The 15109-nt window shown below is 51.9% G+C and overlaps 2 protein-coding genes across 2 annotated transcripts; one reads left to right on the top strand and one right to left on the bottom strand.

Annotated features, from left to right (window-relative positions):
- Window positions 1-4846: 4846 nt before the first annotated feature.
- LOC148590676 (olfactory receptor 14C36-like) lies at window positions 4847-5782 on the top strand. Its single transcript, XM_088538763.1, has one exon. The coding sequence runs from the start codon at window positions 4847-4849 to the stop codon at window positions 5780-5782; it is 936 nt and encodes a 311-aa protein (XP_088394889.1).
- A 2446-nt stretch (window positions 5783-8228) lies between these two features.
- On the bottom strand, window positions 8229-11819 carry LOC148590675 (olfactory receptor 14A16-like). The gene is made up of 3 exons (XM_088538765.1): window positions 10905-11819; window positions 8433-8502; window positions 8229-8236 (listed from the first exon to the last, which is right to left on the bottom strand). The coding sequence occupies exons 1-3, from the start codon at window positions 11817-11819 to the stop codon at window positions 8229-8231; spliced, it is 993 nt and encodes a 330-aa protein (XP_088394891.1).
- Between the last annotated feature and the right edge of the window lie 3290 nt (window positions 11820-15109).

Genomic DNA, 15109 nt, shown 5'->3' with positions numbered 1-15109 from the left:
TCCGATGCCCTGGTGGAGACCACCGAGACCCTATCATGATGCCTTTGTGGGGACTATGGAGATCCCATCATGATGCCTTGGGGGAGACCATGGAGAAAGACACCATCACAATATCTTGGTGAAGACCATGGGGACCTCATCATTATTGCTTTTTTCGAGATCTATAGCAGAGATCCTCACAAGGCCATAGCTGTTGCTCTGCCCACTAATCCTCATACCAACAATCCTGACTGGCTCTCTTTCCATCCCTAAGCCTCGTTCCCTGCATCCCACTGCTCTCTCACCTGCACCTTTCCCTCTCATTTCAGCCCATCACATTCTCTCTTGCTGGAGTCTTCTTCTCCTCTGACTCACTCCCAATTTAAGGCTCTCCTCACCAGCTTGGCCAGCTGGTTAATGACCATCATGTTGGCAGATGGGAGGAGTCTCCTTCCAAATGAAATGTGACACCCGGTAGCTTTGCTGCCTTGCTGTGGGCTCAGCTCCAGGTCCTCCTCCAAATTCTGCTAAAAATAAGAAAAAGTAAAGTAAAAAAAAAAATCTTTGCTCATTGTCCTCTCCATTTTCAGCTTGAAATAAGCTGGTATGAGTGTACAATAAAGCAATATGAATTATGATATCTGAAATGCAGAATTAAACCATGAATCCTTAGGACATGTTTCCCCTTGTTGCATGAATGCATGCCCAGATGTGCAGAGATGCTGCTGCTGGAGGCACGTTCTGTGCATCACTGTGCCCGAGCAAAGGCCGCCCCAAGGGAACTGGTTGAAGACTCCAAAGCCCATGGAGAGATCAGCAGGTTATGAGGAAGCTCCAAAAGTGCCTTTGCCCACTCTGCCTGTTGACAGCACCAGTAGCTCCTTTGCTGGGCCTACCTGGCCAATAAGCACAAGAAAGGAGATACTCGAGGGGAGCCAGGCACCCAAAGACCATGCAAGTGCCATAGGCACCATGGGTGTATGTATGCAGGTGCTGTAGGTGGGCACATGGAGCACTTGTGACTGTCACAGCTGCCTAGCCTGAGGGACAGAGCAGGATGGCAGATTTCTTGAAGCAATCTCTAGAAAAGTGAAGGTGCTACTGAAGAAATCTCTGTTCATATAATCTAGCAGGGTGAGCAGGAATTCAGGGGAGGGGAGCAAGAAGGGTTTGAGAGTTGGGAGACCAAAGCACAGAGCTCGGAGTGATGTGCCTCCTCTTTTTGCAGCATTCTGCATGTAGGTGGGACAGTTCTGCATGTAGGTGGGACAATTTTCCCTACAGCCAGTGTTGGAATGTCTTTGTGTGGGTACAGGACAGATGTTTAGACATTTCTTGGGCTTCACCTTGTTGGTGAAGGTTGACTGAAGCCAAGCAGGGTTGCACTTGCTAGAATCCCAGTCCCATTCAGCCATGAGCCCACATTTTCCTGTTGAAAGTTCCCTCTTTAGTCAAGCTGAGCTCCAGAGATGTTTCCTAATTTTACCAACTGTTTGTATGGAGCATTCTTCTGCTTGACAGATGCTTAATTAATGGCTGCCTTTCCTGAGGTCCTCCACCCTTCAGAGCTACTTGCCTTGGTCCATCCTATGGAAGAGCTCCCTGTATCCAGGCTGTCCATTCTGCTTGGCATCCTCAGCAAGTTTGCTGATGACACGAAACTGGGAGGAGTAGCTGATACCCCAGAGGGCTGCGCTGCCATCCAGAGGGACCTGGACAGACTAGACATCTGGGCAGTGAAAAACCTCAAGAAATTCAACAAGGCAAGGTCCTGCACCTGGGGAGGAATAACCCCAGATACCAGTACAGGCTGGAGACTGACCTTCTGGAGAGCAGCTCTGCGGAGAGGGATCTGGGTGTCATGGTGGATGATAAGTTGACCATGAGGCAGCAGTGTGCCCTCATGGCCAAGAAGGCCAATGGAATCCTGGGGTGCATTAAGAAGAGCGTCTCCAGCAGGAGACGATCCTGCCCCTCTACTCAGCCCTGGTGAGGCCACATCTGGAGTATTGTGTCCAGTTCTGGGCTCCACAGGACAAGAGGGATGTGGAGCTGCTGGAGAGAGTCCAGCGCAGGGCTACGAGGATGATCAGGGGCCTGGAGCATCTGCCCTATGAGGAGAGGCTGAGGGAGCTGGGCCTGTTCAGCCTGGAGAAGAGAAGGTTGAGGGGGGATCTTATCAGCGTGTGCAAATACCTGAAGGGAGGATGCCAAGAGCAGAAGAGGATGGCCCAGACTCTTTTCAGTGGTGACTAGTGATGGCACAAGAGGCAACAGACACAAATTGAAGCACAGGAAGTTCTGCCTGAATTTAAGAAAAAGCATCTTGACTGTGAAGGTGATAGAGCACTGGCATGGATTGCCCAGAAAGGTTGTGGAGTCATCTGCCCTGCAGGTATTCCAGACCTGCCTAGACAGGATCCTGTGCAAAGTGCTATGATCTGCCTGACCCTCAGCTTTATTGTGAGTAGGATAGAAGGCATCCAGGGTCCTAAGAGATGACCAAGGAAATTCCTGCCCTGGCCTCCCACTGAAGCTCTATCTCCAGTGATTCCATTAGGACCTTTAGGCCAGGAGCTTGCAAGCAGACCATGTGCATGCATAGCCTGGTAAAGGGGAATCCCACCTGCCATGTATTTGTGGAGTTCATGAGTTAGCTGAATCCTTCTCCAAACCTGGCATTTCTGAATGGACATGTGGAACCCCAATAAGCCATCTGAATGAGTCATCTGAATCATATATGCACCATGTATCAACAAGCTCCCTTCTTATCCCTGTCTGGGTGTCCTGCCTAGTTAAGAGATGTGAATCAGGACTTCCTGTGGGACACTTCTAACTTTGGTAGATAATCATTATCTGATGAAATAAACTGCAATGTTGGAATCTGTATACCTGTACTCTTTAGAGAAGGACAAGAGGTTACTCTACTTCATGGTACATATCCCAGAGGGAGGAATCCCAAGGGACAGAGTAATTCATGGATTCAGCTGGGCTGCAGCTCGTGGCAACCTGTCAGCACTGCCAGAGACAGCCGAGTGCAGGAGCAGCTCCTGTGCCAAGAGCAGCAGGGCTGCGGGCACTGCCTGCTGCTGTGGACAGGAGAAGAGGGAGGACAGAGAGGTGAAAGGCAGCGTGGAGTGGGAGAACAGAGCAGAGCTCATGGTGGGAGCAATCTGTGACACGGTAAGTCACCGGCTGCAGGGTAATGCTGCTGAGGTTTCTGGAGGGGGCTGCAGCATCCCTCCAGCTGATGACTTTTCTTTTTGAGGATTGTTCTCCCTGCTTCTACTTTGCATATGAGGAGATGCTTCAGAACAGAAATTCCCTGTCCCAGCATCACAAGGCAGGGCATAATGGCTGCTTCTTCTGGAGCTGGTGCAGGACAGTGAAGGCAATGTGGGCACACAGGTTCTTCAGAGCACTGTTCTTCAGAGCAGTGTCCATGCGCCCCAGGGTGCTGTGTGCCCGGGGCAGTGATTCTGTGAGGATCAGCACTCAGCCTGCCAGGGCGCTGCAGGGAGAAGCTCTGGGTGGGAGGAGAGATCCCCCCTGGGCAGGTTCATTCTCCTGCTGAGAGGCTGCTGTGTGGGGTCAGGGCTGCTCACAGCTCAGCCTCACCCACACAACATATCTGGAAGGGGCTTTTCAAGAGGACACTCATGGCAAGCTTCTATGAAAGGGAAGGCAATATCCAGAGGCTAGGATTTTGTTTTGTATCCTTGACAAGGCAGCAAATGAATGGGACATTTTAGGTTTAGATGCCTGAAGCAGAGTTCTGCAGTGCTGCTCTGAGGGATCAATAGGCCTGCGAGGACCCCAGAATATTCCTTCAACTGCCTTTTCACCTGTGGGCAGCAGCAATATCCCCTTTGCAGCTCTCCTCATTCTCGTTGTGCTTAGTCTCACTCTGCTCTCAAGGGGAAGGGCTCCAGGGCATTTCTGACTTCCTCTGCAGTCAGATTTCCAGAACAGCAGAGCTGCCTCTCTCCTGCCATGTGCCCATGTCCCATTGCAAGGCACAGCATCTGAGAACCACTGCCCTGGAAGTCCACACTGTCTGGTAGGTGCAACCTGTAGGTGCTCTTGTCCTGGCAGTCAGCTGAGGCTTCAGCTACAAATTCAGATACTCACCCTGAGGTCCTGCCATGGAGGTGTCTGAAGAGGGACAATGTGCCCAGGGTGCTGGGCAGCGTCATTGGAGGGGCTGCAAAGGGGTTGACTCTCCCTTTAGGAGACCCTGTGACTGTCAGGACACGGGACTGTCTCTGTTGTCCTGCTGGGGTTGTGAGGTGCCCTGCATAAGTGGACTCAGTGTACAGAGTCTTTGCCATGTCAGTAGCAGTGTCCTGTTGTCTCCATCACATATGCACCTTGAGCTAAGAGGGAGAGTATTTGCAGGAAAAGAGACATCTGTCATTATCTGCATGCCAATAAAGACGTGCAAAGAACCTGACCAGATATGGTGACAGAATCTAAAAATTTCCAAAATAAGTAATTTTAAAACAAAATGCTAAAACCCCCTGCTGCACCCCAAACTCCTTGGAAGTGTTTGTGGGAATATGAAAAGACCCTTTATATTAAAGGTGGATGCCCTGTGACATCAACTTCGAAAAGGAGAGATATCAAGAACCACTCCTTTATACACATTGGCGTAGAGTAACTCAGGCTGCGGCTCCACCCAGAACACAGGTGGAGCAGAGACTGAGGACCTGACTGAAGGTGACAGTGAGAAGAAGAAATTACTGTGAGTTGGGATGGGGTCCAGAAGCATTTCTGTGAAAAATGGAAGGTTTATTTCAGAGAAAATTCTTCTAAGCTGTTATTGCCTTTTTTTCCCTACACAGTTTTCCTGAGCCCAATAGAACAGATGTCCAACAGCAGCTCCCTCAATGAGTTCCTCCTCCTGCCATTCGCAGATACACGGGAGCTGCAGCTCTTGCACTTCTCGCTCTTCCTGGCCATCTACCTGGCTGCCCTCCTGGCCAACGGCCTCATCATCACAGCCGTAGCCTGCGACCACCGCCTCCACACCCCCATGTACTTCTTCCTCCTCAACCTCTCCCTGCTCGACCTTGGCTGCATCTCCACCACTGTTCCCAAATCCATGCACAATTCTCTGTGGAACATCAGGGACATTTCATACTTTGAATGTGCTGGGCAGGTCTTTTTCTTCCTTTTTTTCATATCGGCAGAGTGTTTTCTCCTCACAGTCATGGCCCATGATCGCTATGTGGCCATCTGCAGACCCCTGCACTACGGGACCCTGCTGGGCAGCAGAGCTTGTGTCAAAATGGCAGCAGCTGCCTGGGCCTGTGGCTTTCTCTATGCTCTCCTGCACACTGGGGACACATTTTCCCTACCCCTCTGCCTAGGCAATGTGGTGGAGCAGTTCTTCTGTGAGATCCCCCAGATCCTCAAGCTCTCCTGCTCCGATTCCTACTTCAGAGAAGTTGGGCTTCTGGTGGTTAGTGCCTGTTTAGGCTTTGGGTGTTTCACTTTCATTGTGGTGTCCTACGTGCAGATCTTCAGAGCTGTGCTGAGGATCCCGTCAGAGCAGGGCCGGCACAAAGCCTTTTCCATGTGCCTCCCACATCTGGCCGTGGTCTCCCTCTTTGTCAGCACCACAGGTTTTGCCTACCTGAAGCCCCCCTCCATCTCCTCGCCAGCTCTGGATCTTGTGCTGGCTGTTCTGTACTCAGTGGTGCCTCCAGCACTGAACCCCCTCATCTACAGCATGAGGAACAAGGAGATCAAGGATGCATTGAGGAAGCTCATTCATTTGGTACTAGTTCCTCAGAAATAAACTGCCGCTGCCCATCTCTCTGCCCGTTCATGTCAGTCTTGGCTTTGCTCTAATTAAAGGGGATTTCCTCATTGTGTTGCTTGAATGTTGCTCTCTCCTTCCAAAGGCGCATTTGTAATTACTCAAGGGCTTTCACTCTTCAAGACCCTGTTGCTTTGCAGGGCTCTCCATGGGCTCCGTGCAATGTCCTCATAGGTGACAAGTTAGGCAGTGAGGCCTGGATCCTGTTCTCACTTGTGGGTGTTCAGTGCTCCTGCAGGTGATGCATGGTCAAGCGGTATCCCCCAAATGACAGGACTGGAGACAGATATAGATCCCCCAGGAGACCACAGGGCATCTCCAGGGGGACCACGTGCCTTGGAGTGGGCTGTGAATCCAGCTTCAAAAACTCAGGTGGAGTCACCCAAATATAAAGGGCAAAGCCAGTGAATATCCAGGCTAGTGATAGCTCTGTAGTCCCACAAGTGGAAGAGGGGGCCCTGCAGGCACATTGAAGGGTGCCTGCGGAGTCATTCCTGTCACCTTCGGTGTCATGGGCAGGGTCTTGGGACAAATTGAAACACATCCTGAGCCATTTGAAAAGCCCAGTGATTGCCCAGCTATTCGTCCAAGGCCACAGACCCCCTTGGAAGGGTTATCAGGTGCAGTGGTGCCTGTCCAACTGGGTCTGCTACTCACTGCAAGCACCATGGGAAGTGTGGGGTCACTTTTGGACCCTGTAGGCCAACAGTCAAGTGCTCTGCAGAGCAGCAGCAGCCACCTGGGGCCCTGCTGCTGGGCGGACCAGCACCAATGTCCCCACCTGCAGAAAGACTCTTGGCAGAGCAAGGATACACCTGGAGAAGAGGAAAGCAGCAGTTGTGCTGTCAAGGAGGAATAAACAAGAATGAGAAATCTGCTTCTAGGTAGATCACCTAAGGGCAGGCTGCTGTGTCCCTGCCAGAGGAGCCCCGCAGCAGGGACTCTTGTGCTGTGCTGGAGACAGGGGCTGGCATGGGAGGCTGCGGGCAGTCGGACACTCCAGTCCCTTAATCATCTTCATCTCTGTACACTGGACCGTCTCTAGGATTTCCACATCCCTCTTGTACTGGGGATCCCAGAACTGTACCCAGTACTCCAGGTGCGGCCTCACCAGAGCTGAGGAGAGTGGGAGGATCACCTCCCTCAACCTGCTGGCAACGCTCCTCCTGATGCAGCCAGGAGCCCATTGGCCTTCTTGGCCCCGAGGGCACGTTGCTGCCTCATGGTTAATCTATTGTCAACCAGGACTCCCAAATCCCTCTCCGCGGAGCTGCTTTCCAGCAGGTCAGCCCCTAATCTGTCCTGGTGCCTGGGGTTATTCCTCCTCAGGTGCAGGACCTGGCACTTGTCCTTGTTGAATTTCATGAGGTTCTTCTCTGCCCAATACGCCAACCTCTCCAGGTCCCTCTGAATGGCAGCACAGACCTCTGGAGTGTCGGCCACTCTCCTCTCAGTTTGGTATCATCTGCAAACTTGCTGTCTCCTCGTCCAAGTCATTGATGAACAAGTTGAACAGTACTGGGCACAGTACGGACCCCTGGGGGACACCACTGGCCTCAGGCCTCCAACTAGACTCGGTCCCATTTATCACAACCCTCTGAGCTCTGCCATTCAGCCATCCCTCAATTCACCCCATTGTCCACTCATCCAGCCTGCACTTCCTGAGCTGTCCTATGAGGTTGTAACAGGAGATGGTGTCAATCTATGTGAGGAAAGGAGCTTCCTTCATGAAAGGAAGAGGTGAAGTGGGTGAGGAAGAAGCACAGAGGAGGGAAAGGGGAAGAGCTAAAGGAAGAGGTGGATGGGGAGAGGAAGAAGCACAAAAGGGAGAAAGGGGTCAAGGCAAAAGGAGATGGGAGGTGGGTGAGGTATATGCACAGAGGTGGGAAAGGTGGAGAGGAAAGGGGAGAGGTGGAGGAGATGGGGAAGAAGCAGAGAAAGGGGCTAGGGTGAGAGTTAAAGGAAGAGGTGGAGCAGGAGAGGAAGAAGCAAGGAGGAGGCAATGGGGGATAGCTAAAGGAAGAGGTGGAGCAGGCGAGGAAAAAGCACAGAGAAGGGTAAAGGGGAGAGGAAAAGGGAGAGGTGGAGCAGGCAAGGAAGAAGCCAACAAGAGGGTTAATAAAATAAAACTAAACTAAAACTATCCCCAACCCAACCTTCATCCTTCTGCTGGAGCTGCTCTGCTCAGAGTGCGACCCTGAGGGTGGTGTTCTGACCCAACACAGCCTTGGTTGCCATGGGCATTGCCCCATCACAATGGCCTTGGGGACATGATGCCAACCGCATCACAAAGCCCTGGTTGTTGCCATAGAGACTCCCAGGGGTATGTCCTGGTGGTGGCCAAGGGCACCCACATCTCATCTCAGTGCCTTAGTGGTCAGCAAGGGGAGGCCTTTTGGGTCCCTGTGCCATAGTTTGGCCACCCTCATGGATCTGTATTTTGGAGAGCACAGCCAGCAGGGCCACATGCGTGTTCTACCGCTCTTTTTGGCACAGTGGACACCATGTCTCTATACCAGATCCCACTTGGGCTCTCCAGTTCTGCAAGGAAGTGAACAAGTGGGAGGGAGTTCAGCACAAGGACAACAAGTTGGTCAGGGGCTGGAGCATGGGGCAGGTAAGGAGAGACTGGAAGAGGGGGTTTTGTTCAGCCTAGACCAGAGAAGGCCAGGAGAGATCTTCATGCTGTGCACAAATACCTTGTGGAGAGCACAGAGCAGCAGGTTTTTCTTGGAAGGACATGCTAATTGCATGGGAGGCAGCAAGGAAAAGATGGACAATGGGAAATTTGCAGCGTATGAAGGATTCACAGACTTCAGTGATGTGAAAGCAAAGACCTTTATTTAAATGCAACTTATAGAGCTCCTGACCCCAGAGACAGCCCCCACCCTGCCCAGCAGGACACGAAGCTCCCCACAGGATCGAGGCGGGAAGTTCTGTATGGGAAGATGATTCTCTACCAGGACAGGCTCCTTCTCCTGCTGGGAGGGTCTCAGATCTGCTCACGGGTCTGACTGTGAGCGCATTTCAGAGGGCGCTTTTCAAAAGGAAAGGCAGGGCAGGCATTTCCTGAAAGAGCAGATTGACACATTCATTTACACCTGCAGCACAGCAGAAAAAAACTGCTTTGGAGCCATGGGCAGGGGTCCCTGCTGCACATGACACATTCAACCAGGGCAGAGCAGAGTTGCAGAAAAGGCAGGTGAAATAAGGGAGAGAGAGAAAATATGGGTGTTTCCTTGAGAAACTGAAAGGATTTCTCTCCCCAAATCCATGGCCAATTGTGTGTGGAACAGCAGAGCTATTTCCTACTCAGGATGTGCTGCCCAGGTTTTCCTGGTAGCATTTTTGTTTTCAGCAGAGTTTTCTCTCCTCACAGTTGTGGCCTATGACCACTACGTTGCCATCTGCAGACCCCTGCACTACAGGACCCTCATGGGCAGCAGAGCTTGTGTCAAAATGGCAGCAGCTGCCTGGAGCAGTGGCTTTCTCAATTCCCTCCTGCACACCGGGAACACATTTTCCCTACCTCTCTGCCAAGGCAATGACATCACAACCAGCTGTGCGGCCTGGCCTATCAGGGGCTGCGGCAGCAGTGACGTCACCAGCCGACGCCCACGCGTCAGCACAGAGCCAGCCCTGCAGAGAGCAGGGGCCTCCCGGCAGCGTCCCCGCAATGGCCTCCGTGTCCCTGCCCGCTGCTGAGACACCCCTGGCCTCACAGGCAGCGCCTGCTGCTGCCCCAGCAGCTCCGCGCACACAAGGGACCTCCCCGCGTGTCTGCACCAGACCCCGCTGTGGTGTTTCACTGCGGGTGCAGGAATCAACCTCCACTGCCCCTTCTCTGGGCCTCCTGGGTTCCCACTGCCTCCCTGGGGATTGCAGAGCCCTCCTTTCCCCATGTGCACCTGGGTTTAGTGCTCTACCTTCTGGTGCCTGCACTGTGAGTCATCCCTGTTTCGTTAAAGCTGCACTCAGTGCCCACTCGCAGGCAAACCCTGTGCCTGGAGATTCCCCTGGGGGTTCTCTCATCAGCACAGTCACGTGTGGGGCAGACTGGCACAGGCAATGCAGAGACCATTGCCTATCTGCAGTGGTCACTGAGAGATGGACCCTAGATTGAGGCTAACAGATCACCCTGGAATGCTGAGGTCATCCCCTGGATCTCATGGAGTTCACAAGGAGAAGAGCAGGTCCAATTGTGGTTGCACAGCCTTAGGCATATTTTTTGATTCCAGTTTCTAAAGAGAGGCCAGATTCAGGACCATCATGGGGCAGATCCCTTTTTATTATGGAAATGTTATTTTGGAGTCCAGCTCTTTCTTAAGGGAGCCCAAGGACTGGTCCTGCCTGTTCTTCCAGAGTACAAGGGAAAACAAGCCTATCTCTACCAGGTTATGAGAGTTCCTGGGCCATATCTGCAAAATAAAGCATGGAAGGAAAGCATGGAAATGAGGAGACCAACTCTAAATAGAGAAAATCCTGCTGCCCTCCTGGAATGTGTCTTCAGGAAAGATGAACTGCCATGGGAAGGCTGCCTCTAGGCTTTCCTTCAATTCACTCATGTTTAGGTTTGTGTGTTGGAGCTTTGCATACAACCATGGAAACCTGTGATGACCCTTGGTTGCCATTTCTGCCATATTAGAGAGATTGGAGATCACACTGTAGCCATAGCCACGAGAGCGGAGATCTCCTAAACAACACTGGACCCCTGGTCTCAGCCCACCTGCCCTTGTCCCACCGTGACTCTGTACCCCAGAGGTCCCTTGGTGTCAGTGCTGGAAAAGACGCTGCAGAGGGAAACTCTCCTCCCTGCACTGGGCACATCCAAGGGAGCTCAAAGAAGCGGCTCAGAGAATCCCCCCTCTCTGCTAGTGAAGGGGGAAGCCTGGCTTCCTGCTTTATCATGGTCTATGTTTAAGTGCTAAATGAGAGATTCCTGTGCAGATGTGACAAAAACTAGGTATCTTTATTTTAGTATTTATTGTTTTAAGATGGATGTAAAAGGGAGAAGTAAAAAAGAAAGAAATGGATCAAATACAGCCTTGATGCCAGATATCCTGGTGAGTGAATGAAACAGTTGTTACCACTGACCTTGGACCCACTGGATGAGTTTCCTCAGTGCCTCCTTGAGCTCCTTGTTCCTCATGCGGTAGATGAGGGGGTTCAGGGCTGGAGGCACCATGGAGTAGAGAATGGACACAACCATATCTAGAAGTGGGGAGGAGATGGAGGGGGGCTTCAGGTGGGCAAACAATACAGTACTGACAAACAAGGAGACCACGGCCAGGTGCGGGAGGCACATGGAAAAGGCTTTGTGCCGGCCCTGCTCAGAGGGGATCCTCAGCACAGCTCTGAAGATCTGCACGTAGGACACCACAATGAAAATGAAACACCCAAAAGCTAAACAGAGACTAACTACAATAAGCCCTACTTCCGTGAGGTAGGAGTGTGAACAGGAGAGCTTGAGGATCTGGGGGATCTCACAGAAGAACTGCTCCACCACATTGCCTTGGCAGAGTGACAGGGAAAATGTGTTCCCAGTGTGCAGGAGAGCATTGAGGAAACCACTGGCCCAGGCAGCTGCTGCCATTTTGACACAAGCTCTACTGTCCACGAGGGTTCCATAGTGCAGGGGTCTGCAGATGGCAACGTAGCGGTCATAGGCCATGACTGTGAGGAGAGAAAACTCTGCTGAAAACAAGAAGTAGCAGAAAAATATCTGGGCAGCACAACCCCAGTAGGAAATGGCCCTGCTGTTCCACAGGGAATTGGCCATGGATTTGGGGACAGTGGTGGAGATGGAGCCAAGGTCGAGGAGGGAGAGGTTGAGGAGGAAGAAGTACATGGGGGTGTGGAGGCGGTGGTCGCAGGCTACGGCTGTGATGATGAGGCCGTTGGCCAGGAGGGCAGCCAGGTAGATGGCCAGGAAGAGCGAGAAGTGCAAGAGCTGCAGCTCCCGTGTGTCTGCGAATGGCAGGAGGAGGAACTCATTGAGGGAGCTGCTGTTGGACATTTCACTCTCTCCAGGCTTTGTGGATTGTTCAAAATAGAAAAGATATTGAGCAGTTATCCCAGATTTTTAAAGTTAAATATCTCCCGACTTGTTCCAGTTCTAACACCCTGCCCATATTGCCTCTTCATGGAGATCTTTGTGCAGCTCCCTTCCTTGAGCCTCAGTGTGGGGTCGCTGAATGTGCTGTGAGGATCAGGGGCATCTCCCCATGGGCTACAGAGAAGTCTGTCCAGCTCTACAGTAGTGGGAAGGAGACAAGAGCGGTGATGACCTCGGAGATTCACAGTTTTTCAGGTGAAATCCCCCTGGTTTGTAAAAAGGTTTTTCAGTATCTACAGCACCACTTCTAATGAATGTGTATTGAGAGCACAATTTGGGGATTTTTAACATTTATTTTGACATATATTTTCTTTGGTATGCCCGCTCACCTCTGCAGAGTGTTCCTCACAGGCAGAATTTTTCAGCCTTTCTACTGGAAATTGGGAGAAAATGGATCTATAGTCACGTTATGCAGAGTGAGGAGAGCTCCTCTGCCTATTAGCCTCGATTGCAGCTGTTGTGTGCCCAAACCTCATGGAGGTGCATGATGATCACCCTAAGCAGTTGCCCTAGAAAGAACCCAGCCCCTCCTAAGAGCAGACAAGTCCAGTTTTCAAACCTCAGATCTCCAAATTCTCTCCCTTTCTCAGGGCACCTGAGGGAGGTCTCCAAGCTTTGCTTCTAGGCAAGAATATGCAGGGCTCTTTTTAGCTGCAAATATGCAGTTTCCAAACTGTTTTTTCATACTCTCAGTCTCTGTAACAAATTCTTCAGAGGTCTCCTGGACATCACAGAGATGGCAGGAGGCAGCAATGTCCCTCCTGAGGGCATCTCCAATCTGTTAAGACATTACAGGCAAAAGTGTCAAATGAAGTTGCATTGAAGATGGACTCTGCTTAAGGGAGAGTTAGCTCAGTTCCTAAACCCATGGGCTGCATTTCCTGGAGTTGCACAGGTTAGAGGGGACTGGAGTCGCCTCACTCCCATGCATATTCCTCTCTTCCACAGCTTGCAGGGTAGGTGTCTGAACTGCATCTGAAAACTCTGCAACCCCAGGGAGCCCAAGAGAAGAACAGGAGGGGAAACAAGGAGCAATCCTGTGATCCTTCTGCCAAGGGAAGAAAGGGAAGACAGGCAGAGGGGCGCTCAGGAACACCGTTACCTCACCTATGTGGACATGCTACTTCACAGATGGTGACATTGCAGGCCATGCATCTGAAGCCCATATATTGGGCAGCAGGAAATGTGCCCATAGGAGGAGGGATGCCCCTGTCCTTTGCCAGGGATCTGGCTGCAGTGGAGTGGGCTGATATCCTGGACCCCAAGGCTGTGAGGACAGAGAGGCTGCTGGGTGGCAGAGGAGACGTGGCAGGGCTTGCTCAGAGGAAGGTGTCTGCATTGGAAGGACTGAGCATGACTTCCCCAAATCCATCCTCCCATCATGGTGGGCACTTCCCTCTCCTTCCCTGACCATCTCTGCTGCCCACAGCAGTCCCTGATGGCACCTTACTCTGTCCCAACAATTTTTGTCAGTCTGTGCTCAGAGAGACATCACTTTTTTGTGCTCAGTTCTGCCCTACACAAGCCTCTGGGGACAGGGCACTGTCCAGGGGCATCGCTGTGCAGGCACTTTATGGAGTAAGTAAAATAAATTGCACAAAGGTGATGCTGATGCTGTCTGCAGACTAAGGTGGGTTGAAGAGGCTCCATAAAGTTTCTCACAGACCTATTGATCTCTGAGAGGGAAGGCTTGAGTCCACTACCATGGCAAAATAGAATACACTCCTCTTTCCTCCCTGCAGCAGTGAGGGAGATAACTGAATGTGCAGACAGGAAGAGGAAAGTTCCTGCCCTTGGAAGTAGCCCTTCTCTTGATCTTCCTCATGAAAAGACTCTTCAGACATGTCCTGTACATGAACAAGGTGAGCAGACTTGAACGAGGCAGCACAGTCTCAACAGGAAGATGATTCTGGCTGACTGGGACCTGTGAAGGTGCATCAGGGAATCCCTGAGCTGAATCAGCTCCTTCTCCTGCCATGCCCTGGATACTCCAGGAGAGACAAGTCCTATCAGTCATGGGGTGGGATGGGTTCAGAAGATCCCTCCAGGAACCTCAGCAGCATTGCTCTGCAGCCAGAGACTTACCCGGCAAGGGGTTGTGAAGATTTCTTCCTCTGTCCTCCCGCTCCACACTGCTGTTCCCCTCTCGCTGCCTTCTCTCCTCTGCTGTCCGCAGCAGCAGGCAGTGCCCGCAGCCCTGCTGCTCTTGGCACAGGAGCTGCTCCTGCACTCGGCTGTCTCTGGGCAGTGCTGCCAGGCTGCCACGAGCTGCCTCCGTCCCAGGAGCCTGGCCCCGCTCAGGAGCAGAGGCCCAGCTGAACTCACCAATTTCTCTGTCCCTCGTGCTCCCTCCTCCTGGGAAATGTGCACTGTAGTCAGCTTAAATAATCCCTGATTGCCCCTCTCTAAACACTAGGAAAGACTGGTGTCAGCACTGTAGTTTGTTTCATCAGAGCATGGTTACTTGGAAGAGCTAAAAGTGTGCCACTTAGGAAGCCCCTCTTCCCAACTCCTAGCTAGGCAAGATAAATAAACACAAGAATAGAGCTCACTTTCCCAATGTTCAGGTATTGGTTGATGTCACCCAGTTTGGGATTCTCAGGCTGGTTTAGCAGACCCTGGGCTGCCATGGTATTCTGTGGTGAGCTCCACAGAAACACACAGCAGGTGGGATTCCCCTTGCCCAAGCTGAAGTGAGCACAGCAGGGATGCCTGGATGGGAGGTCTTGCTCTATGCTCCCAATCACTGGTCGTTCAGGGTGGGTGTCAGCTGCACACACACAAACCCTTGGTGACATGGAAGGGTCAGAGGTGGTTGAAGGCATGTGCCAGGGTCTGATTGCTGTGATCACCACATCTACTTCCTTCTAGAGCATGTGTTGGGACCGGGTAGGGAATTGCTTTGGTCCCCCAAAATGTTATCAGACGCCCACTGCTACCAGAGCTCTACTCACTAAGAAGCTGAGACACGAGCAGATGTTGACATTGAAACAATTCATCTCATTCTGTTCAGGCACTTGATTCACTGACACAGAAATAGGCCATGCTGGATGCCTGGGGGCTGGATGCCGTCTCTAGCAGATACACCCTGTGACCTACAGGGTAAACGTGTCCCTTTCAAGTGGTTTTGGGCACTCAGGTTTCTCAACAGTGCCCACATGTCTGGATCCCACCACTGTCCTTCAGCCAAC

This window comes from Tinamus guttatus, unplaced genomic scaffold, assembly GCF_059628265.1.
Source record: "Tinamus guttatus ecotype Peru unplaced genomic scaffold, ASM5962826v1 Tinamus_guttatus_pri_ptg001160l, whole genome shotgun sequence".
Taxonomy (NCBI): Eukaryota; Metazoa; Chordata; class Aves; order Tinamiformes; family Tinamidae; genus Tinamus; species Tinamus guttatus.
This window is presented reverse-complemented; position numbering and strand designations above follow the sequence as displayed.

Excerpts from the sequence above, each read along its gene's own strand:
- LOC148590676 (XM_088538763.1), top strand. The coding sequence starts at position 4,847 with ATGTCCAACAGCAGCTCCCTCAATGAGTTCCTCCTCCTGCCATTCGCA.
- LOC148590675 (XM_088538765.1), bottom strand. The coding sequence starts at position 11,819 with ATGTCCAACAGCAGCTCCCTCAATGAGTTCCTCCTCCTGCCATTCGCA. Across the intron at positions 8,503-10,904 it reads TGAGGAAACTCATCCAGTGG|GTATTTGTGCACAGCATGAA; the intron begins GTCCAAGGTCAG and ends GCTCTCCACAAG.